This window comes from Peromyscus leucopus, chromosome 20, assembly GCF_004664715.2.
Source record: "Peromyscus leucopus breed LL Stock chromosome 20, UCI_PerLeu_2.1, whole genome shotgun sequence".
Classification (NCBI taxonomy): Eukaryota; Metazoa; Chordata; class Mammalia; order Rodentia; family Cricetidae; genus Peromyscus; species Peromyscus leucopus.
The window spans coordinates 2095850-2118509 of NC_051080.1; the positions used below are offsets into that span (position 1 = coordinate 2095850).

A 22660-nucleotide genomic window follows, 5' to 3' on the forward strand; every position below is an offset into this window, starting at 1 on the left:
CTACTGACCTCCTTCTCTCCACCTACCCTCTACACCCTGCAGCCTCCTTGGAAGGTAGATTTACCACCCCCCCATTTTACAAATGAGGAAACTTAGTCTCAAAGGGGATTGGTGACCTGCTTAGGGTCATACAGCTAGAAACGTGCAATCAGGAGTTTGACAGCACCCCCTCCCCCCACACCACCCCCCGTACAGACTGATACAGCATCCACTATCTCTCCCCTACATAGGCCTCTTGGGTTCACTCCTCTCTGGCCTCTGCTGGCTACTCCACTGCTCAGCAGTGACTCTTAGGGACTGTCCTCTTTGCCACCTGCCTTCCATGAATCTGCCCCTTGCTCTGCACCTTTCCATCTGTCATTAAAAAGCCTCGGCTCCTCCTCAGCCATTTGTCAGCTTTCAACATCTCACCCCACCTCCCCATTGTCTGTGACTCCCCTGAACTCCTCCCAGGCCTCAGCTTTCCCCACTCCCCTGAAATTTGCTTCTCCCACGGCCCTGGAAGAGTCCCGCAGGGCTGGGTGGCTTGTCATTGCATGTTCCTCTTAATTCTCTTCGAGGTCCCATCCCTCAAAAAGCTCTCAAAACATCATCACCACACCTGCCCCTGCTGTGCCCCAAAGCTTGCCTCTTGGCAGCAGTGGCAGGGTGGGGGATGGGGAAGGGCCAGTGCAGATGTTCTGGAATGCTCTCAGTTTGTGCTGTTGGGATTATCTCTTCCATTGCTGGGGCCCATGAAGGGGGCTGAGAAGCCCCCGAGATGTGGACGATTAGTATCGGTGAACAAGCATACAGACACAGACCTGCAAAAGAGCCAGTACATCAGCATATGCTCAGCTAAGGCAGTAACCTCGTGGGGGGAGGGGGGAGGGAAACAGTCCAACAGAACAGCAGCATGATGTTAATCAAGGAAACCTCCCTGGAGAAGGGGAGGTCTGGGCTGACCACCGACAAGCTGAGTGGTTGGTTATTACAGTGGTGTGGTAGATCGAAATGAGAGTCTAGAGCAGCTAATCAGGATGTGAGACTCTGTGTGTGTGTGTGTGTGTGTGTGTGTGTGTGTGTGTGTGTGTGTGCCTAAAGCCTGTCTGTGGGATGGGCTTTGGAACAAATTGCCAGGATACTGGAAGGCCTTATCAGAAAGAGAAGAAGCAGACTGGAAAAATGAAGAGAGACAGAGGAAAGGGGGGGGTGTCACCGCTTGAGCAGAGACGGTATACATGATGCAGGTCACAGGCAGGCCAAGGTCAAGAGGCATGAGCTCTGGACAAGCCTGGCTTGTCAGTTACCATCTAGTGACCCAGGGCACACATTTCAACCTCTATGAGCCTAAGTTACCTTTTCTTAAAGTGGGGCCAGGACCTCTCAGCAACGTCTACACGAGGTACAGCCCCCGCCAGTGCTTGGCACCTGCAGAAGTTTGGGCTGTTTCTCCTCTTCATTCATGTCTGTGTTTTCCCAGTGTGTGGCTTACACTTTTATTTCACAGGCGTTTTTAAGGTATCCTGAATCCTAGGACATCCTAGGAAATAACTGTGGCTCACTAGCAGTCCTGCAGTTCCCACCCTTTAGGGGTTAAAAATGGGCTCTGGAGAGAGAATAGGGGTTCGATTCAGAAATTGGGGCATCCCCAAGAATTGACTCTACAACCTGGGCAGATGCCATCTGCTTCTTTGGAGCTGTATTCTCACTTCTGTGGTAGGCAGGCCTGCGGGTGGAGCCTCGAGCACGAGAAGATGAGAATCGTCCCCAGGTCCCCTTGCTTTCTCCATGTTGGAAGGAAGGTCAGCAGAAAGCCCAGGATCTGGTCCCACATGTGTCTTGTCCTAGCTGGAGAGTGTTAAGCCTCTCCAGGCCTCAGCTTTCAGCTTCATATAGTGAGTTCAACGGCATAGTTCCCCTGGCTCTGGTGGGAAACAACATGTGTCCTGAGTGAGCCATGTGAATTTAAGTTGGGGGTGATTTTGTGTCTTCTTGATCCTTCTAGTTCCTGCCTTTCCTTGTCTCAGGGCACCTGCTAGAACATGTGTTTGCAGAGCCATAAACTGTCACCATTGCCTGGTTTTCTCTCTGTTGTTTGCTTAGGGAAGCAGGGCTCATTGGAAAGATCTGTCATTGGCTGGTACACATATGCACATACACATGCATGCAGACACATATGCACACCCCTCCAAAATGCTAGAAGGAATCGATTGTGCCGAATGATATGTCTCATAAGGGAGTATGCTGGACTACAAGAATTTTGATTGCCTGTCAGAAGATGGTTAGGCAATAGTCATTATTAGCACACCAAAGCCATTCCAGTCCCCATTGTTCCCAAGACCTGGATTACTCATTCCCTAAAGAGATGGTTAGTGAACAGCCTGAGGATGTGGGCACTAGGACAGAGTTCCAGAAGACAGTGCTGTGGGAACTGGAGGAGTGGGGGACAGAGGACAGGCTGGGTACTTCTTGGAGGAGGGTAGGCAATCACTGATAGAAGAGAAAGCTTGATAGTAGGGCACAGAGGGTTGGCAAAATTCCCTGGTTCAGAGCTGCCTGGCACTGGGGAGGATGGTCTTTACGGATGCCCCTCTCCTTCAGAGCTTGTTTGTACAGCGGGGAATTCCCGTGCATTCACAAGGAGCCAGAAGCCAGAGCAGCAGGCTCCTCCAGGAGGTGTCTTTCCCTCCATTTGCATCGAGGGTGGGGAGCACACCAGGCTTCTAAGAAGTTCGTAAGTGATCACTGGTGTAGGTTCAGGTCTTTCCAGATCTCGGTGTCACTACATTCTGTAAATATCGATCAACCACTGCTCTCCAGGAAGGCCCCAGACTGGTGCGATGCGTACTGCCTACGCTGACACCTAGAGAGAAGCAGAATCTCCCTCATCTTCAAGCTCCTCTTCTCGAAGTGAATTGAAGGAATATTTCCCATGTGCCAGGAGCCAAGGACTCAGAGGATAAAATCACCTTTCTTTCAGAGCCCTCCACAGCAGGACAGCATCTTATGCCATCCAGTTTTCCCCACAGCACACAGGAGAATGTGAACTCAGTTGCATGCTGACATATAAAAACATGTATTAGGATCTTATACACTGTATTTAGCTAGGTACTCTCAGTTCACATTCCAAATGGCCACTTACCACTTATGGAGGTATGGGGAGGCTTTTCAACCCTCCTGCCTCATTTTTCTCATTTAAAAATGGGTAGATTAACATCTTTCTCAAAGTTGCTATGAACATGAACTTACTGCATATAAACCGTAAGACAGTTCCTGGCACATGATCAGCTTCTGACTTGCTTTTCCCCACTTTCCACCCTTAATGGCTGTTGTGACTGACTCTAGAAACACTGTGAACTTCTCAGGTCAGGTTTGCCAGATTTCCATGACTGCCGTCCCTTCCAAACCCACTGTCATGCCTCAACTTCCCCACTTTGCTTTACCACATGTCCTAGGTATCGACCCATCTCACCACTCCACATTCTATACTGGCATTTACACACCACCTATTTTCAGTTGCTGGCCTCTTCTGCCCATTTCTTGCTCTGTGTTTATCTTTGAAAAGGAACAACTAGGAAGCTTAGGAAAGAACACAGCGTCCCCCTCAGGTGCTTCCAGACCACCTACCCATCTATCCTGCTCGGTGACAGCTGCCTTTCTTTGAATCAATCAGTACAGTGCATTTGTAAAAGCCTGCTTTAGAAGACATTTGATTTTTAGCTTCCAAAGCCTTTACTCTGTTCCAGGAGGTGTAATTTGGTAAGTGCTGGGGTTTCAGAGGACAATCTTGGGGAAAATGAGAGCTCCTTTAGGGATCCAAGCTCTTGGAATTTCACCTGCTCCTCAAGCAGCCTACAGTGGCAGGCTGAGACTGCAGGCATGCATACTGTTGTGTGTGGGGGTTACAAAATCCTATCAAGAAACACCAAGGAGTCAATGTGGGGTCCTGGTTTCTCAAAGCCACGTACACTTGGAGAGAGATCCTGTCAGATAAAATGATTACCACACGAGTCAATCTTGTCTGCACAGCAATTTTGAGAGCCCATCCTGCGAGCTAGGTGTGTGGTGTTTATCGTATTGTTGAGGCTCGTAAAAATCTTGTATGGCTGCAGGCAAACCAAACCCTCTGCAGGCTCTGCATCTCCGCTGACTCGGAGGACCAAGCCCAATTTCCTCCCAGTATAAAAGGGCCTGGTGCTGAGCACAAGGCAGAGGAGTTCTCAGCTCCTTCCTTCTCCTTTCTGTCTTTGCTCTTCCTCTAAGCCAGCATGAGTCGACAGTGTAGTTCCAGGTCTATATGCCGGGTCGGGGGCGGCAGGGGCTTCAGCTCCGGCTCTGCAGGCCTGGTCAGCTTCCACCGTAAATCCTCCAGCTGCTCTGTGCGCCGCAGTGGAGGAGGAGGAGGAGGCGGAGGAGGCGGCGGTGGGAGGTTTTCAGGAGGCTTCTGTGGGAGTGGGGGCTCTGGTAGTGGCTTTGGAAGTAAAAGTCTTATTAACCTTGGGGGTGGCAGGAGCATCTCCATGAGTGTGGCTGGAGGTGGACACTGTGGTGGCATGGGTGGTGGCATGGGTGGCGGCTTCGGTGGTGGCGGCTTCGGTGGTGGTGGCTTCGGGGGTGGTGGTTTTGGCAGTGGAGGTGGTTTTGGTGGCGGTGGTTTTGGTGGCGGTGGTTTTGGTGGTGGTGGTTTTGGCAGTGGAGGTGGTTTTGGTGGTGGGGGATATGGGGGTGGTAGATTTGGGGGTGGTATGGGGCCTGTCTGCCCCCCTGGTGGCATCCAGGAAGTCACTATCAACCAGAGCCTCCTGCAGCCACTCAATGTGGAGGTCGACCCTGAGATTCAAAAAGTGAAGTCTCAGGAGAGAGAGCAGATCAAGACCCTCAACAACAAATTCGCCTCTTTCATCGACAAGGTGAGTTCACCTGCTTGGAGTTCAGGGAGAGCTAGCTGCTCCAAGGCTGTGAGACCGAGCATCACGATGGGGTAGACTTGGCATTGTGTGTCTGCATTTGATGACGGAAAGGACAGGTGGAATGGAATTCTGGGACATGTGCTCAGGAGTGATGCTAATTGGACAAAGGGAACCTGAATGGGCGTGTTGACATCCTGTTGCATTTTTATTGAGCTCTTGAAGTAAGAACTTGAACTCACATCTGTTGACTGAAGATTATATAGACATGGGGCTGGTGGGAGTTTTCTAGGGTGCAAATAAGAAACCCCTAAGGGTCTTCCTGGGCATGAAGGGTGCCCTGTGAAGTAGCAGAAAGGATGGAGTAGGTTGGCACCAAATATCTTGTGCTGTCAGAGGACTGCTGTTCCCTGGCAATTCCCCATGAGTATTGGATTAGGGAGGGGATTTTTAAAAATACACATACTCCAATGTTCAGGTCTAGAAAAACATGAGCCATGTTTGACCTTCATGCTAATTTATCAATAATGTTAATATAAATTTGGCCACATTAAACTTCAAATCCAATTTGATATTTCCCTAACATACCTTTGAACAGTGTATATATCCCGGTGACCTAAGTTTCTATCTGCCTAAAAACAGTTGGAAGGTAACTTCTTTTTTTTTTTTTTTTTTTTTTTTTTCATTTTGGTTTTTTTGAGACAGGGTTTCTCTGTGTAGCTTTGCGCCTTTCCTGGAACTCGCTTGGTAGCCCAGGCTGGCCTCGAACTCACAGAGATCCGCCTGGCTCTGCCTCCCGAGTGCTGGGATTAAAGGCGTGCGCCACCACCGCCCGGCCTGGAAGGTAACTTCTTAAATATGACATTTCCATTTCAAAGCATCATTCCTGTAACTTTGTGTGTGCTGGACTATATACAGCTACTCTCTTCCAGGGCCTCTCTGGATTAACCCGTGGGTTGTTTTTTGCTTTGAGATTGATGTCACCTCAATCAGCTTCTCCCTATGTCTCTTGCTGTCAAATGGGACTTGAAGCTCTTTTTCAAATGAAGCCTTGGTCTTGCTCAGTGGCCAAACAGACCCCATTCCTGCACTTGGGGTAACGGGTCTTCTGTTCCTAGGTGCGCTTCCTGGAGCAACAGAACCAGGTGCTGCAAACCAAATGGGAGCTGCTGCAGCAGGTGGACACCTCCACCCGGACCCACAATTTAGATCCCTACTTTGAGTCATATATTGGCAACCTCAGAAAGCACGTAGACCAGCTGAAGAGCGACCAATCACGGATGGATTCGGAGCTGAAGAACATGCAGGACATGGTGGAAGACTACAGGAACAAGTAAGGGGGCCTCGTCGGGCGTAAGCTGACTATTGAACCAGAGGATTTCTGGAAAGCGATATGCTGGGAATATGACTTATGTAACAACAGCTTTCCCTCAGTTAGGGGCAAATCAACTGGGCATGAAAACAACAACCACAGCCAAGCTCATCATCTTCTCAGAAGATGGTAGTTAAATGATTTGAGTGCTCAGAAGCTGGCATTGCTTGTGAAGGGAGGCAGTAATGGGCAGTGACTCCTTTCATCGAGAACACCGAGCTTCAGGCCTCAACCTCCTCTAACTGCCCAGTCAACTCTGCTTTCCTGCAGGTATGAGGATGAGATCAACAAGAGGACCAATGCAGAGAATGAATTCGTGACCATCAAGAAGGTGAGCCAATTCTGTGGGGTGGAACTCACCTGTGAAACAGTAGATAAGGGCCATGGCAGAGAGGAACCATGTTGTTAGCTCCAAGTTCTCAGCAAGCCAAGCAGGCTTTCTATGGCACGAAGAGTTGGAACAGTCTAGAACTGTGATTTAACTGGGGAGAAGAGGAGGAGATCCCAAATTCCATTTCTACTAGGAAAATTCCTTTATGGCTAGAGAGAGGAGGCCCATCCTGGAAAGAACATGGCTTTATGATACCTCTGCTCCTCTAGGATGTGGATTCGGCTTATATGACCAAAGTGGACCTCCAGGCCAAGTTGGACAGCCTGCAGCAAGAGGTTGACTTCCTCACAGCACTCTACCGTGAGGTAAAACCCTTGCATTTCAAACACCTCGACGGAGATCCTTGAGTCCTGATCCTACTGCTCTGCCTCCCTTCCAATCCCTGAGTTCTCCCTCTGAGCTGGTTTTTGATTCTGTAAGAGTCATTGAACTGTTATGTCCTCCAGGAATTGTCTCAGATGCAGACACACATCAGTGAGACCAATGTCATCCTGTCCATGGACAACAACCGCACTTTGGACTTGGACGGCATCATCGCCGAAGTCAAGGCCCAGTATGATGACATTTGCCAGAGGAGCAAGGCAGAAGCTGAGACATTTTACCAGAGCAAGGTAAACACATGCGGGCTTAGCGGGTTCTTTAGAAGGTCTGGTGTGGTGTCCTGTGCCTGCTGGCATGTTTGTGTGCCCAAGCACACCAGTTTCTACCCATGTCTAACTGAGCCAACTTGTCATCTTTAGTACGAAGAGCTGCAGGTCACTGCTGGTAAACATGGTGACAGTGTGAAAAGTTCCAAGATGGAGATTTCTGAGCTGAACCGAATGATCCAGAGATTTCGATCTGAAATTGATGCTGTCAAGAAGCAGGTACCCTCAGTTACAGCAAAATGGGGTTACCTTCTGGCCACAGGGGAAATCTTTCCTGATTTTGAGTCTTGCAGTCCTTACCAATGCTACACTACTTTCTCCATTCTCTTTGGGGTCGATGCCAGCTTTCAGAATTTAGCTCTCATGTGGGATACTCTCAAGGGAACTTTGTGAAAATGACCTAGTAGAGAAAAAAATGATGGTCACAGTAAATGGCCTAGCCCCTGACCAGAGCAGGCTTAGGAGCTGAGGAGTGAGGAGACATGGTCAGAAGGTTCAAAGTTGGTGTGTGGTAAGACTTCAGCACCTTAGGTCAGGCCCAGGAGAAGCAACTGCATCATCACCTTTTTAAGGAAGTCAGCTAAGGCGACCTGAGGGCTGGTGGTTCTGTGTGCCTCAGTGTACTGGTCCACTGAGGTTGGGAGGCTGACATGATGGGAAGATCCAGGCGACATTAGGGACTATGTGCCCATGTAATGTGCTATGTTCTGCTCCCAGATCGCACAAATGCAACAGAACATCAGCGATGCTGAGCAGCGTGGTGAGAACGCTCTCAAAGATGCTCAGAGCAAGCTGAACGAGCTGGAGGATGCCATGACACAAGCCAAGGAGGAACTCGCCAGGCTGCTCCGCGACTACCAGGAGCTGATGAACACCAAGCTGGCCCTGGACATGGAGATCGCCACCTACCGCAAGCTGCTGGAGGGAGAGGAGATCAGGTGAGGAAGGTCCCTTTCAGCTCGGTCACTTCTTAGGGATTCCCTTCTGATTGCAGTTTGTCTTGGGTTTGGGAAATCACTACATGGGGGTAGAAACAAGGACTTGTGTTCACAAGCCCTAATTTCTTTTCTTCCTTCTTTTCCTTTCCTCTCCACTCTGATTTTTCTGACTTGTCCCCTGCCTGCCTCCCCATTCCTCTTTTACGTTTGAAATGGAACGATTTATTGGGGCTGGGCTGAATCTCTTGACATAGCCTTTATAGCTGAGCCCCACCAGCCATCTGTAAGAGCCTTGTCTGATTTAGGGAGATCTCTCCCTGTTTGGACTCGGGCCAGGCTGAGAAAACCGACAGACTTGGGAGGCACCGAGCTAAGGATCAGCTTTCTCATGGGGAACACTGCGGGGGGGTCTAGGATATGCCCCATGGGAAGGGGCGCTGAGAGGGTGCGTGTCCTGAAGAGTTTGATTTGTTTCCCCCCCGCAGGATGTCTGGAGAGTGCACCCCCAACGTGAGCGTGTGTAAGTACAAGCCGGCTTCTCGGGGCGCTTTGCCGGGTGGGATGAGTTGAGAGGGACGGGGAGTAACCGAGTCTCTCTGCAGCGGTGAGCACCAGCCACACCAGCATGAGCGGAAGCAGTAGCCGAGGTGGCGGCGGATATGGCTCCGGAGGTGGCAGCTACGGCGGCGGCTCCGGAGGCGGCAGCTACGGCGGTGGCTCCGGAGGTGGCAGCTACGGCGGCGGCTCCGGAGGCGGCAGCTACGGCGGCGGCTCCGGAAGTGGCGGCGGCGGCGGCGGCAGCTACGGTGGCTCCGGCGGCAGCAGTGGGGGCCACAGAGGTGGCTCTGGAGGGGGCGGTGGCAGCTCCGGAGGTAGCTACGGTGGTTCCTCTGGAGGAGGCCGTGGAGGATCCAGCTCCGGGGGCGTTAAGTCCTCGGGAGGCAGTTCTAGCGTGAAGTTTGTTTCCACTAGTTACTCCCGAGGGACCAGATAGAGAGGTGCTCACCGCCCCATTAGCTCTCCCTTCCCATCACGACCAAATATGGTTGACAAGACCAAGACCAATTGCACCAGCCTTACTGGAGAAAAGAGTTATGGTTAGTCGCACCGATTTAGCTTTTTTCCTCTGCGCTTTTCCCTCCCCTGCTCTGCCTCCAAAGAAGTTTTCAGATTAGTAGCAATCTGAGTCCCCTGGTAACGACCCCACTTTATGTTTTGCTCGAGTAACAGTTCGGAACTGCCACCACCTACACGACAGTTCAAAGAGGGCGTCAGACCCAGGGCTTCTTTGCAGCGCCCAAAGCACTCAGTGCTCTGGACCGCCCCTTAGCATCCTGTATCCCGCAGCTCGCTCAGCTGCTTTGGTTTTTGTACATACGGTGTTTGCGAGTCGTTTGTCTTTTATGAAGCACTCTGAAACTCTCCCATGTCTTTGTTTTGCTGCAATAAACTGCATTTGAAATTCTCAATCCGTTTCGGTCTCATGGTTTACGATGGGGCGGAGGGTGAATGAATGTCTTGTGTGACTGAAAGACTGCGCCACCAAAACGGCTTGTGGGGGAGTTGGGATCCGGAACTTCCGAGAAAGGAGGCAGATCAGGCTGCTTGAACAAGGGTGGAACCCCAGGGCACATGCTCTGTCCCAGCAGGTGGGCACAGCAGAGGCTCTATTCATGTGAGAAGGCTTTCTTAGAATGAGCAGGTTGGGAAGGGGACCTGCACTGAGAGGATGGGAAGAAACTGTTGACATGGAACCACCAGTGATGAAGGGTCGGCAGCTCCAGCAGTCAACATACAAGCTGTGGCCTGAGGAGGGGTGTCAGGAACCTGGAGGGGTGATGGGGCCAGAGAAGCAGCCTTCCCATTTCCCCTCTTTTGCAGACCACCAGCCAACGCTTTGCCTAATCTAAGAAGTGACATTCTAGGCACACAGATCGAGCTTGTGAAGGAGTTGGAGCACAGGCATCTGGACTCAGAGGTGAAAACGCGCCAGTTACAGATCTTACTTTTGGTAGCTCTGCATAGGGATATAAAATTACATCTTCCTCATGGGAGTCATCGTGAGGCCAGAAAAAGGAACTATAGCTCAGCCAGAGTGGATGCCTCTCCCCGCGTTGGTTTTTAAATTTACCTATTTATTTATTCTTCTCTCATATATTAATCCTGACTGCAGTTTCCCCTCCCTCCTCTCCTCCCAGGCCCCCCCCCCAGCTCCCCTCTCCCCCGAGATCCACCCTTCCTCTGTTTCCCTTCAGAAAAGAACAAGCCTTCTTGGGTTTCAACCAAATATGGCATCACAAGTTACAGTAATTCTATGCACAGACCCTCATATCAAGGCTGCATGAGGCAACCCAGTAGGAGGAAAAGGGTCCCCAAGCATGCAAAAGAGTCAGAGACAGCTCCTGCTTCCACTCTTAGGCGGTTTGCAATAACACCAAGCTGTACAACCATAACATATAAGCAGAGGACCTAGGTCAGCCCCACACAGGCTCCCTCATGGTCACTCCAGTCTCTGTGAGCCTCATGAGTCCTGATTAGTTAATTCTGTGGGCCGGAGAGCACCCTTTTCATGACAATGGTGACAGCAATGATGATGAGCTGGCCACTGTTAACACTGCTTATTGAACTCTAAACAGCCCGGTAAATGCTTATCTGAAAGAACCAACAAATTACCACCTTCCTGATGGTTCCAAAAAACCATCAAAAAGTCAGTTAACTTTTCTAAACATAATTTTCTTAGCTTCTAGTTAGAAAATGTCTTCCCTCCAGGCTCAGCCAGGGCTAAGGATTAAGGAGGGTTCCGATGGGCAGAGGTAGTATGTAAATAGCACTCAGCGGGGTGCTGTCTCCTTCCTGTGGGATCATCTCTTCTGTAGGGTCAGTTCTCCCAGGTTCTCTGTGTGCTGACTGCTCTGCGGCCACCAGGCAGCTGCTTGCTTCCCCTGCAGGCTTGAGCCTCAACTATTCCCCTGCACTGGAAAACCTGTTTAGGTTGGTGCCTGAAAACACTGAGAAGTTAATCCTTTTGCTAAACACGTAGCAACTGGCCCCTGCCCTGAATCAAATTCCTTAAGCTCTCATACAAAACTGGCTAAATTGATCCACTCCTGATTGATTTATTGGAGGGGGGCAGCCCTCATCTTGCTGTTACCTGTACTGCAGGATGCTTCTATCACCGCTTTATACAACTCTCCTTAATAAATGCTGCAGGCTGACCACCCTGGCACACAGTGTTTCTTTCCATAGCATGCTGACTGCAGGCCACTTGGCATGGCTTGGGCATTCCCTTGTGGAAATTTCCATGCCACCACTTTTGAGGTCACTCCAGCTTTATGTTCAGCTGGAAGAAATATCTTCACCAGGTGTCTTGCTGCCTGGGCTGATGTGAGAGTCTGAAAAGGCTCATGAAGCAATAGGAAGGATGAGGAACTTTGATTTACAGCACCTGTGTTCACTCCACTCTGATACTTAAAGGGCAGGTGAAGAAGAATAACTCACAGCTTCCAGGGTTTGTAGACCCTTGAATGAGCTCTTTGCCTCTCCTGTGTCTCAGTTGTCTCTTAGGTAAAATAGACAAGAGAGTATTTGCTCTAGACACCAAGAGAGTAAAGCATGTAATTGTGGCTGTTATATAGAAATAGATATGAAAGGGAGTGAGGGAACTGGGGATCTGGGTTACTAAGTAAAGGACTTGCCACACAAACAGGAGGGCATGAATTTGGATCCCCAGTACCCACATAAAAGCCAGGTGCAGCAACATGTCTCTGTAACACCTGTGGAGGGGTGGGGAGGAGGTGGGGAGACAGGAGAATCTCTGGGACTCGGTGGCCAGCTAGCTTGCCAAGCGAGCGAGCTCTAGATTCAGTGAGAGATTCTGTTTCAAAACCTGAGGTGGAGCATGACCTAAGAAGACAGTGCTGACCTCTGGCATCCATAAGTATATCACACATACACATGTACGCATGCACCAACAGGAACTCATACATGCCCGAGACATCCGATCTGAAAAGGGGAACGGCCAAGGAGTAGGAGGTGGTGCTCTCCTCAGGGCCTACGGAGCATTGTAGAGCAGCGGAATCCATTTTACCAGTGTGTACAAAGTTGAACCTCCTCCTGACGAGTGATCTGTGTGAACTAAACGTCTAAGGAGTGGGTGTGTCACTGAGCACGCACGCATTAGCTTGTGAAGTAACCTATGTTTTCACTGACTGAGCTACCAGAGCCACCCCACCTTATTTTATTATCAGGATACCTGATTCATCACAAAAGGTACCTTGGTGTGTGTAGATTTAGAATAATGGGGGTCGGGTGGTTTTGAGGGAATGGTTTATGGTCCGCATAAAAAGAGCTGACCTCTGGGGACAATGGTTACAACACTACCCTTTCAAGGACACCACACATTCTTGCAGTGTAACTTGTATGTTTTGGATTCTGTTACACTGTCATGTGGTGGTGTATGTGTGTGCTCATGTTGAGTGTGCATGTGTGTGGAGGCCAGAGGTTGACATTGATATCTTCCTTGATTAATCATTCTCTATTTTTTTGAGACAGGCTCTTTTACAGAAGCTGAAACTCACCGCTTTGGCTAGGCCGGCCGGCCAATGAGCTCCAAGGATCTGCTGGTTTCTGTCTCTCCTACGGGCACGTGCTACTGTGCCTGGCTTTTATGTGAATGCTGGAGATCCAAACTCAAGGCTCCACGCTTGTGCAGCGAGCCCTTCACCCAGAGAGACATCTTTCCAGCCACTGGGTTATATTATTATTTTTCATATTTCAGCGTGTTTCTTGTTTGGAATTTGGTATCTGGATTCAAGACTTCCCAAATAAAATTTTCCTGCTCAAACAGTCTGATTTAGAGGGCAAAGCCAAGCATTGGGGACACTCTGCTGGGTGAAACGTGGTTTTCGCTCCCAGAAGTCTTAGAAACTTGGGGGTTAGGGAGTATAGAAGCATATCATGACAATGCCCACGACCCCATGGGCGATGACAGGGACCCACGAGGTGCAGAAAACGGCACACAGATATAGAAGGGTTAAAAGTGATGACCGCAGGGCTTTAAGGGAGGCCTGCGAGTTTGTGGGAAAGATAAGACAACTATTCAAAGCAGAGAAAGACACTCCAGGAAGAGGGGACAATCCTTGCAAAGGGAAGGAAGAGTGAAACTGCACAGAGTATAAAATTAGTGACAAAAATGAAGTCGAAGAGATTCCCAGACCCAACCAAAAGGGGCCCTGTTGACCCGAAGGAGCTTGGACTGTGGCTGTGGGCAGAAGTTCTCGGATGGAGTTTGGGGACCCATTGGCTTATACATCCTGGGCCAGCGGAAGAAAAAGGGGTCACATTGCTGCTGCTGGAACAGGAAACGGAGGGGCAGCAGCCTTGTGCCTGGGTTCTCAAAGACATCTGCCCGAGGGAGAGCTGTGCATAGATAGACACAGCGGCCGTAGGTGAGGACTAGGAGAGTGACATGGTCAGACTGGGGTTTTAGAAGGATCGCCAAGGACTGCCTCGGTGGGCATTTCAGTTTGCGTAGCAGGAATGGTGGTGGCTCTGTGCTCCTGTCGAGGAACACTGGCTGACTCTCCAGGAACTTAAGGAGTGCTAAGCAAGCTCTGCAAGCCCATCCATCCCACAGTTGAGTTTCTGAGTGCGAGTTAGGCCTGGAGGCAGCACTGAGGGCACAAATACAAGCAGGCACCATCCTCGGCACTCAGGGAGCTCGGCACTCAGGGAGCTCATCGTGGCGGGCAAAAGCCCTAGGTTTCACGCGGTGACACTTTCTCTGGGGGGGAAGAGGAGATCAGACTAACATACCTGAAATTTTCTGCTTACAAGAATGTCAGGAAGATGATTTCCAAAGACGACCATTTCCTGTGCCGTGTGGACCCTCTGTAGGTAGACTCACCTGCCGGTCTCAGGTGTGAGTGAGGCGGGGCAGAACATGTCATATCTGATCCATCGTAGCTTTAAGACCCCTCATTGGTGACGCTGTGACTAGAGAGCACCTCTCATTGGAACGGAATAGACTTTTCCTACATTCTCTATTTCATGGAAAACTTAAAAAGACCTCAAAACATGTGTTAGCCACATGGGTTTTCGTACTTGTGAAAATTTACTAAGCACAATGGACTCTCATGATGTGTACATTTTGAATAAGAAAATATTATTAAAGGTTATTTTAAGCCGGGTGGTGGCGGCGGCGGCGGTGGCGGCGGCGCCCACCTTTAATCCCAGCACTCGGGAGGCAAAGCCAGGTGGATCTCTGTGAGTTTGAGGCTAGCCTGGTCTACAGAGAGAGATACAGGACAGCCAGGGCTACACAGAGAAACCCTGTCTCAAAAAACCAAAACAAAAAGGTTATTTTAAACTGGCAATTGATGGAAAGGAACAAAATGACACAGAAATCATAGACATGTATCTGAATTTAATTTTAGAATCTAGATAAATGTGCACTAGAGGTGGCTAGTAGCCTGCGAAACATCCATTGTCCCTTAAAAAAATGGAAAGGAAAGAAAAGAAGATCACTCAGGGTAGACTAGATAGGCCCTTCCTGGACAGGGAGAATTGCAAGAGTACAATCAAGAGACATCAGGATAGACACTAAGTTTAAAGGTGGTAGAGCCACCTTTAAATACATATATCTATATATCTTTATCTATCTATTTATCTATATATATGTGTGTATCTGTATCCCCATTTTGTGTGTCTGTCTATCTATCTATCTATCTATCTATCTATCTATCTATCTATCTATCTATCTATCTCATAGACAATAAGCAGTCAGATCTCGGGGGTTGGTGGAAGACTAGATGTAGGCAGGGCAGGGTGAGAGGGTGAGACTGAGGCGGCTGGGGAAGCTGGCCTCTACGTACCCAGCCTGGTGACACCAGTGGCTACAGGCAGAGGATGGGGTGGCGATCCAGGAAGTCAGCAGCTGCCTCTGCTCTGGTTCGTTTCCTACCAGGGCTGCAGGTGTAAACTAGAGTCACCCGTGTCTGGAAAACAGAGTGAGTCCTCAGATAACTTGGAAAGAAGAGCTAGTGTGTGGGCCACAGAAAACTTCCAAAGGAAACACCTTCTCAAGTGGAGAAAGCTTCGAGGAGTGAGAGTCAGGCTTCCTGAAGGGCCATTCAGCAAAAACCTTGAGGTCTCTGGTGAGACTCCTCAAAAGTCATCATCAGAAGTCAGCTGCAACATGTCATCTCTTGGTGGCCTAATGCGGATGGGACACCTGCTACTTTTCTAAGCAGTCACAGCCAGCAGGAGGGGACTCTACGAATGCACCGGCATGGCCAACATTCTCCTGTCCCTTCTCCCCCTTTTTCTGGCACTCACGGTCCTGAGTGTCTTAAATAACCTCCCAAAGGTATTTAGGTACATCAAGAGAGAACGTGTAGACCTACTTGCTGTTCTTTCTCAGGCTTTCTGCTGCTCTGGACTTCTTTCCTGAACCTGCTTGACTGTCCCCACCCCACTGGGATTTGAATGCAAGCCACACAGCTGATAAGCCTTTTGGAACCTGGCTGTAGCTTCTACCCATAGGTGATACAGCACTGCCTGGTTTCCGCATTTTGTGTGAATTTTCAGATACCTGCAGATACTTCCTCCCTTGGCCTAGACCCAAGCGTCTCCCTCAGCGTCATAGAGCTGGAAAGGCAGAATCCCTTCCTTAGCTGTTGACTGAAGAAGCCATGGGAATATCTCTGGGCCATTCTTTTTCCTTGAAAGGTCACTATGTTCTAGTTGTTGGCCAGTCCCTTCTATAGCTGGCTGGAGTCTTCCCACCCTACAATGATTGGCTCGTCTAGAGTCACCTCTCTAACAGAGCTGAGCCCTTTAACTCCAGAGATGACTGGGTTCCCACTTCCCTACCTCCACACCAGTTGCCTCCTCTCCCACTACATCAGCCCCGAGACAACCTCTGGAGACCCTGGGGACACCACAGTTCCTCCAGCAGCTCTCCCCAGACCTGTCACCTCTAGCATCCTGATATGGCTTAGCTCAATTCACCATCCAGCTCCTTCCTGCGGGTTTTCACTGAGTCAGGGGCTGTTTGCTAGCACTTAGGGAGAAAGAAAGCCAAAAGACGATATGGAAGTGGAGCCTTTGATGTTCTTGAGTTTTAGAAACTAAAATCCTCAAGAAGCCTTCATTAGAATAAAGACAGAGTGGTCTCATATATCTACATTTATCTATCTATCTGTCTATCTGTCTGTCTATCTATCTATCTGTCTGTCTGTCTGTCTGTCTATCTATCTATCTCAGCTTGGGGACTGGAAATATATAACTCAATAGCAGAGTTTTGCTTAACATATGTAAGGTCCTATTTTCAATTCTCAGCACTGTAAATAAATATAAAGCAAAGCAAAGCAAAACAAATAAACAAAAAACCGGACCAACCAACCACCACCAACAACAAAAAAGGCATAAAATCTTAGTTTTATGAATATCGATAAAAGTTTCTTTGGAAAAAGAATATTAGTATTATCATTATTGTTATTGGAGACAGTGCCTCACTCTTTAGCCTAGGATGGCCTGGAACTTACTGTATATCCCAGGCTTGCCTTGAACTGGTGGCAATCCTCCTACTTTGGACTCCCAAGCTCTGGCATTACAGACAAGAGCCACCAAGTCTGGTTAAAATGTTATTTCCTTGGGTCAGGATTCTAAAGGTATCAGTCTCATCGCTTGACTCATGACAAAAAATTAAAGTAAGACCCTGCACCGTCAGGATGAGAAAAGCATAGATATTTTATGATTATACTGGCCCAGCTGTACACAGGAGACACAAAAGGAAAAGTTGGTAATACTCTCACACGCATATTTTAAATAAGTTTTTATTAATTCACTGAGAATTTCATATGTTCAAGTATTTTAATCCTGTTCACCTCCCACAGATCCAGCCCCACCCCTCCCCTGCCTGACTTATGTCCCCCACCTTTTTAAATTTAAATTTTTAAAATTCATTTTACATACAAACCCCAGATTCCCCTCTCATCCCTCCTTCCACTCCCCCCAGCCTCTCCCCACCAATCTCTCCCACCTTTAAAAAACTTACCAAGTCTAATTTGTGCCACACCTATACTCATAGCTATGGGGGTTATCTGATGAGGGGGCGTGGTCGACCTTCCAGGGCCACACCCCTTTGAAGAAAACTGATTCTTCTTCCCCAGTAGCCATCAGCTGTGAATGGTCTCTAGCCAGGGGTGGGGACTTGGAAACCCTTTCCCACTCCACATATTTTCTTATGTAGGATCTCAGGCCAGGTTGCTTTGGAATAGAGAAGGAATCAGTGTTGTGCCCAAATCCGGAATCATTGTTCAACCAGCAGCAAATGTGGGCTCTCTGTTGGTGTTGTTGACATTCTGAATAGCTTCATCATTGATGACACAAGTTTACAATGAGGTGAAAAACTCCGGTAAGTTTCCTGATGAAAGGGAAATGCGTTCTTTTCTCTAGATAGCAGCTACTTCCGCAAGAACTCAGGGCATTGAAAGGGGCAGAAGCACTTTTCATTTGCATGTGACACGTATTCTGGAAATCAAGCACAATCTGATCTCAATCACTAGATGTCAGCAGCACCACCGTGTCAGAGTGACAAGCGAAAACTGTATCCAGAGCTTTCCAAAAGATCCCTAGGACAGCAACCATCTTTAGGGTGTGCGTGCGTGCGTGCATTTGCATGAGTGTTAGAGTGGGGACATTATTAGAGCATTCTGAGATTAACCTAAGGCACATCATTTCAACTATATCCCCACTCCTCTTATCTCTTCCGGTCGTGGAAAAGCATTATCTCCACCTGAGAATCTCCACCTGAGAGAATAGTAGATGAATTCTTGAATGTATAACTTTCTTCATCAGTTTGTTCTATTCGACATTAAAACAACATGTTCTTGTAAATGAAGTTTTCCTGTGTCCCACCCAGTCTGCAGCTGCTCACACCCAAGTAAGCACACACAGGTTTATATTAATTAAAACTGCTTGGCCATTGGCTCGGGCCTACACTGACTAGCTCTTACACTTAAACCCAGCCCATTTCTGTTCATCTATATGTTGCCACGTGTTCCATGACTTTACCTGTGTGCCATTACATGCTGCTCCCTGGATGGTGGACTGTCATCTCCTGACTCAGCCTTCCTCTCCTGAGAATTCTCCTTATCTGCTTATCCTGCCTATACTTCCTGCCTGGCTGCTGGCCAATCAGCATTTTATTTATCAACCAATCACAGCAACAAATTCACAGCATACAGAACATCCCCTTTTCTGTCTAATCAAAAAGGAAGGGTTTAACTTTAACATAGTAAAATTACATATAACAAAACAGTAATCAAGCAAGAATTACAGTTATAATATCTAGTCTATTTGTATTTGGCAAAATTAAAGAAAATATTCTATCTATCCTATATTTGTGAGTCTAAAGTTTTATCTTTAATTTATCTTTTATCATAACCAAGGAAAATTGTAATTATCTAGTCTTCAACTACATCTCAGAAGTATATAATATTACCTAAGTAAACAGGAAGAGCATTGAAAGCAACTTCCAAAAATATAGAATGACAGACAGCTGGCCGCCTGGACAGTCACCCAAAGTTCCTCTGCAATGTTGGGTCAGCTATCTTCAGCCTATAGGCCTAGTCTCTCAGTCACTTTTTCCTGTGTCCTGTAGAATGTTTGGAAGTTTCCTCTGCGAAGCAGGAACCTGAAGGACCATTTTGTCTTGCAAAGTTCAGTGGTCACCTTCCTATGAGTTCTGCATGTCCACTCAATACAACATTTTGTCAAGCAGTCCAGGCAAGAGCAGTTTCTTGTCCAAATGGCTAACTTTTGCAATGAAGAAGATGAACTCCATATGAAGTGTCTTTGGTGCCCGTCATCTTCCTTGAAGTAATTGGTGCTGCCAGGAGCAGATGTGTCTCATTGTCCAGAAAAGTCTAAGTTTTTAAAACATTTTAAATACAATATTTTGTAGGTCTTTGAAGTATTTGAAGATTACCTACATAACTGAATTATATCTATGTATACCTAGAAAACTAAACTAACATGACTATAAGTTTGACTGTCATAGATGATTAACTATTAATCTGTATTTTTAATGATATATTACAATGTAAATGAGCTGCACAAACATAATACCTTAAACAAGAGTAGAAATACACATACAGTATAACAAAATTAACTTTAAATTTTTATCAAGAAACTAAAATCCACAGCAATGTAAAACATTTTAAACAAGGTATTGTTCTTTAACAGTAGATTCAATAATCTATCTTTTTATCTTATCATATCTATATCCTATATTTCTATATAATATCCTCCTTTTTTTTTAGAAAGATTGATTATGACCAATAACAATTTGTAACCAACAACCGAAACAAAGACAAACATCTATAATCCATTTTTTGGGAATGTGGACGTAGTATTCTAGGCTACTTCCTGCTGATAAAGGGCACTGTGTTCTTATAGGGATCCTGAGAAAATTAAGAATTATGGTCAAGTCCTGACTGGAGTAGTCTGTGAGGCTGCATTGTCTGAGCCAGTTGCCTTGAAAACGTTCTGAATGTTGGATCATCTGGGTTATGGTGTCATCAGAGACCTTTCAGGGGGTCTTGGCTGGTCAAACCTGATGTATTTTAATCTTGAACAAATCCATAGTCTCTTGCTTCCTGTGGAAGCAAAAGCAGAGCCTCCTTTCCAAAGCAACATATCCTTAGATCCAAAATTTGAAGTCAAGGTACCTTTAAAATCTACATATTGGTTTACCTGGGTAGCCTTTACAATCAAATGACTCTCTGCAGTTAAAAATCCTAAAGACAACACAGTCCAGATTCTCTGTGTAATATCCATCTTTACATGGCTTATTTTTATATTACTTTTACTCTCTCTTAAAGGCTTTATTTTTTAAAACTTTCTGTTTCTTTATATAACTGCATATATTTCTTTTTTCTCTCTTTTAAGCCTACGTACATTTTTACACACACTATAAACCATTTAGAGGTTTATTTAGCCTGAATCTGCCTTATTGTGAATCTATTGCTTTAAACTGCTGCATTACTAGGACTGAAATGGCAGCTTTGGCTGCTGGCTCCGCCCACCTCAGCTTCTCAACATGGCGGAAGAATGTTTACAGCCAGCTCTGGGAACCATGCTCACTGCCGACTCTGGGAAGCAGTGGGTCTATGCTTCCATCCAGCAGTGTGTAGTTCAGAAACCTCTTTTTTTTTTTTTTTTTCCTGTCTGTTCTAGCAAAGGCTAAATCCACCACACAGTATAATGTGCAGCTTGGAGATGCCCCAGGTTAAGTCCACACGCCATGAACCTGCCATAGAGTAGCTTAAGCCCACATATTGTGGTGTCTTGCCGCCCACGTGAGACATGAAGCAGGAACCTGTTTTTGGCTCTGTTTAGAATTGCTTCTTAAATATTTTCAGGTTTCAGGTGGAAACTCGAGCCATTGGGTGCCATTTGTAGCTGAAAGTTTTCCTGTGCCCACCCGGCTCCTGTGTCCTTGTGGTCCTGCAGCCACTCAGACCCAAATGAACACACAGAGGCTTATATTAATTATGTACTGTGTGGCCTATTGGCTCAGGCGTCTCACTAACTAGCTCTTTCATCTTAAATTAACCCATCTCTATAAATCTCTACTTTTCCGCATGGCTCGTGGCTTACCGGTACCTTTACATCATGGCGGCAGCATCTCCTCTGTCCTCTTAGAAAATTTTCTGTCTTTAAGATGATAGTTAATTCACTTTTGGTTTTTGACTGCCTAATTCAATATTTAAATTTTTTGTATTCTGTACTTCAATATTGTAAGTTTTTTTTTTCTTCAAATGATCTTTACAACCCAGACATGAGAGCAACACTCTCAGGTCACACTGCTAACTATAATGAAATGAAATGGATGGAAAACTGAGGAGATTCCCTTTGCTCTGCAGGTGAGCAAATTTTCAACATGTGGACAATCCAGACTCTCCGAATGTCCCTCATAATGAGAATACTTCCACTAGGAAGTCAATATATATTTTTTTTAAATTAAAGTTTGGTCACTATAAAGACTGAACAAAAACCATCACCTCCCACCACAAACAACTAAGTCATCTCTACTCAATGCCTGTACTCCCCACAAAAACAGAGAACTAGCAGGAGCTGAAGCCTCTACATCTGAAATCTCAGTTCCTCAGATATGGAGGCTACGTGCTTGAACTGTGTACCCCATTCTATGTACTCCATTCTCCATGTGCCCCATTTATAAATTTATCTACACACACACACACACACACACACACTCACACACACTCATTTGCTCTCAAGTAAGACACTTTTTTGTGTTTGTTGATAAATTATGAGGAATATGAACTAGCTGTGTACAAGGTTTTATAGGTACTTTGTAAACATCAGAGTCAATTGGGTCCTTTTCTCCAAGTCTGAAATCATATGATGCAAGCAGGAACCACTACTTCCCCAGACGCTGTTCACAAGGTGCAAACTGACGAAGGGCGGAGAAAAAGTCCTCATAACTGATGTTTAGGTGAGAAGGCAAAGAGATGATCTCAGTCAATCTGATTTGCCAGGGAAGAAAGCCTAACATGCTGTCCGCAGGACCAAACTTCAACACTAAATCAGGACCAGGGAAACTGTGTGAACTAAGTAAGCCATCTAGCAGATCTACATCCAAATCTGTGGGTCTCCTCTGCTGCTGAGCTACTAACCGGCAAAAGTCCTGGGCAGCTCTCACAGCACCCGCTTTTCCATCTTCTGGGGACAGCACCTTCACTGCTGAAGGGCGATTTAAAACTTGATCGTCTTTGTCCTAATATTTGCAAACTCTGGTGAGTATTTTGAACGATCTAAGCCCAAAGGTTCCTGCCGTTGTTTTAAAATTTCATCCATCCACCTGGAATTACTTCTCTTGAAAATACCTTGGTGGTCGTAGAGAGAAGATGATTAAAAACAAAACCCAAGGGCCACTCTGCCTACAGACGAAGAAGAAAACAAACAGTTAACTGTGTTAAGGGAGCTGCCACTAATTGCTGTCATGGAAACTGAGAGGGGAGCGAATTGCAAGAAGCAGCCTGGAAGAGAAGTCCATGGGGACCGAGGATTCAAGTTGAGAAGAGCCAGGGCAAGGTCAAGACACGGGCAGGGGGAAGCTGTCAGAGGCCCCTTCCCTGAAGATGCGGCCTGCAGGCAGCTGCAGAGGGGAGGCACAGATGTGGTCTATAGAACGGCTCTCTAAAGCAAAGCTTGGCTGGATCCTTGTGCCAGACAGAAGGGGCGGGAAGATGCCCACGAGACATCTGGGTGGTGCCGGTAAATTTTAGGTCTTTGATGAAAGGATGGATACCCATGATGCCCTGCACCACTGTGTCACGTTCTCGCTCCTCCCATATCTGCTGAAGGACACCTGACACTCCCTGCCCATCCAT

The 22660-nt window shown here is 47.3% G+C and overlaps 1 protein-coding gene and 1 pseudogene across 2 annotated transcripts; one reads left to right on the plus strand and one right to left on the minus strand.

Annotated features, from left to right (window-relative positions):
- Nucleotides 1–4182: 4182 nt before the first annotated feature.
- Krt1 (keratin 1) lies at nt 4183–9706 on the plus strand. 2 transcript variants are annotated; one of them, XM_037197342.1, is made up of 10 exons: nt 4183–4892; nt 6008–6222; nt 6532–6592; nt 6862–6957; nt 7099–7263; nt 7393–7518; nt 8017–8237; nt 8723–8757; nt 8840–8910; nt 8959–9706. In XM_037197342.1, exons 1-10 carry the CDS (start codon nt 4251–4253, stop codon nt 9229–9231), a joined length of 1905 nt encoding a protein of 634 aa, XP_037053237.1. In that variant the 5' UTR covers nt 4183–4250; the 3' UTR covers nt 9232–9706. The 2 variants fall into 2 exon arrangements, with proteins under 2 accessions (XP_037053237.1, XP_028730198.1); XM_028874365.2 differs by having other exon boundaries at nt 8840–9706.
- An 11889-nt stretch (nt 9707–21595) lies between these two features.
- LOC114696543 lies at nt 21596–22660 on the minus strand (annotated as a pseudogene).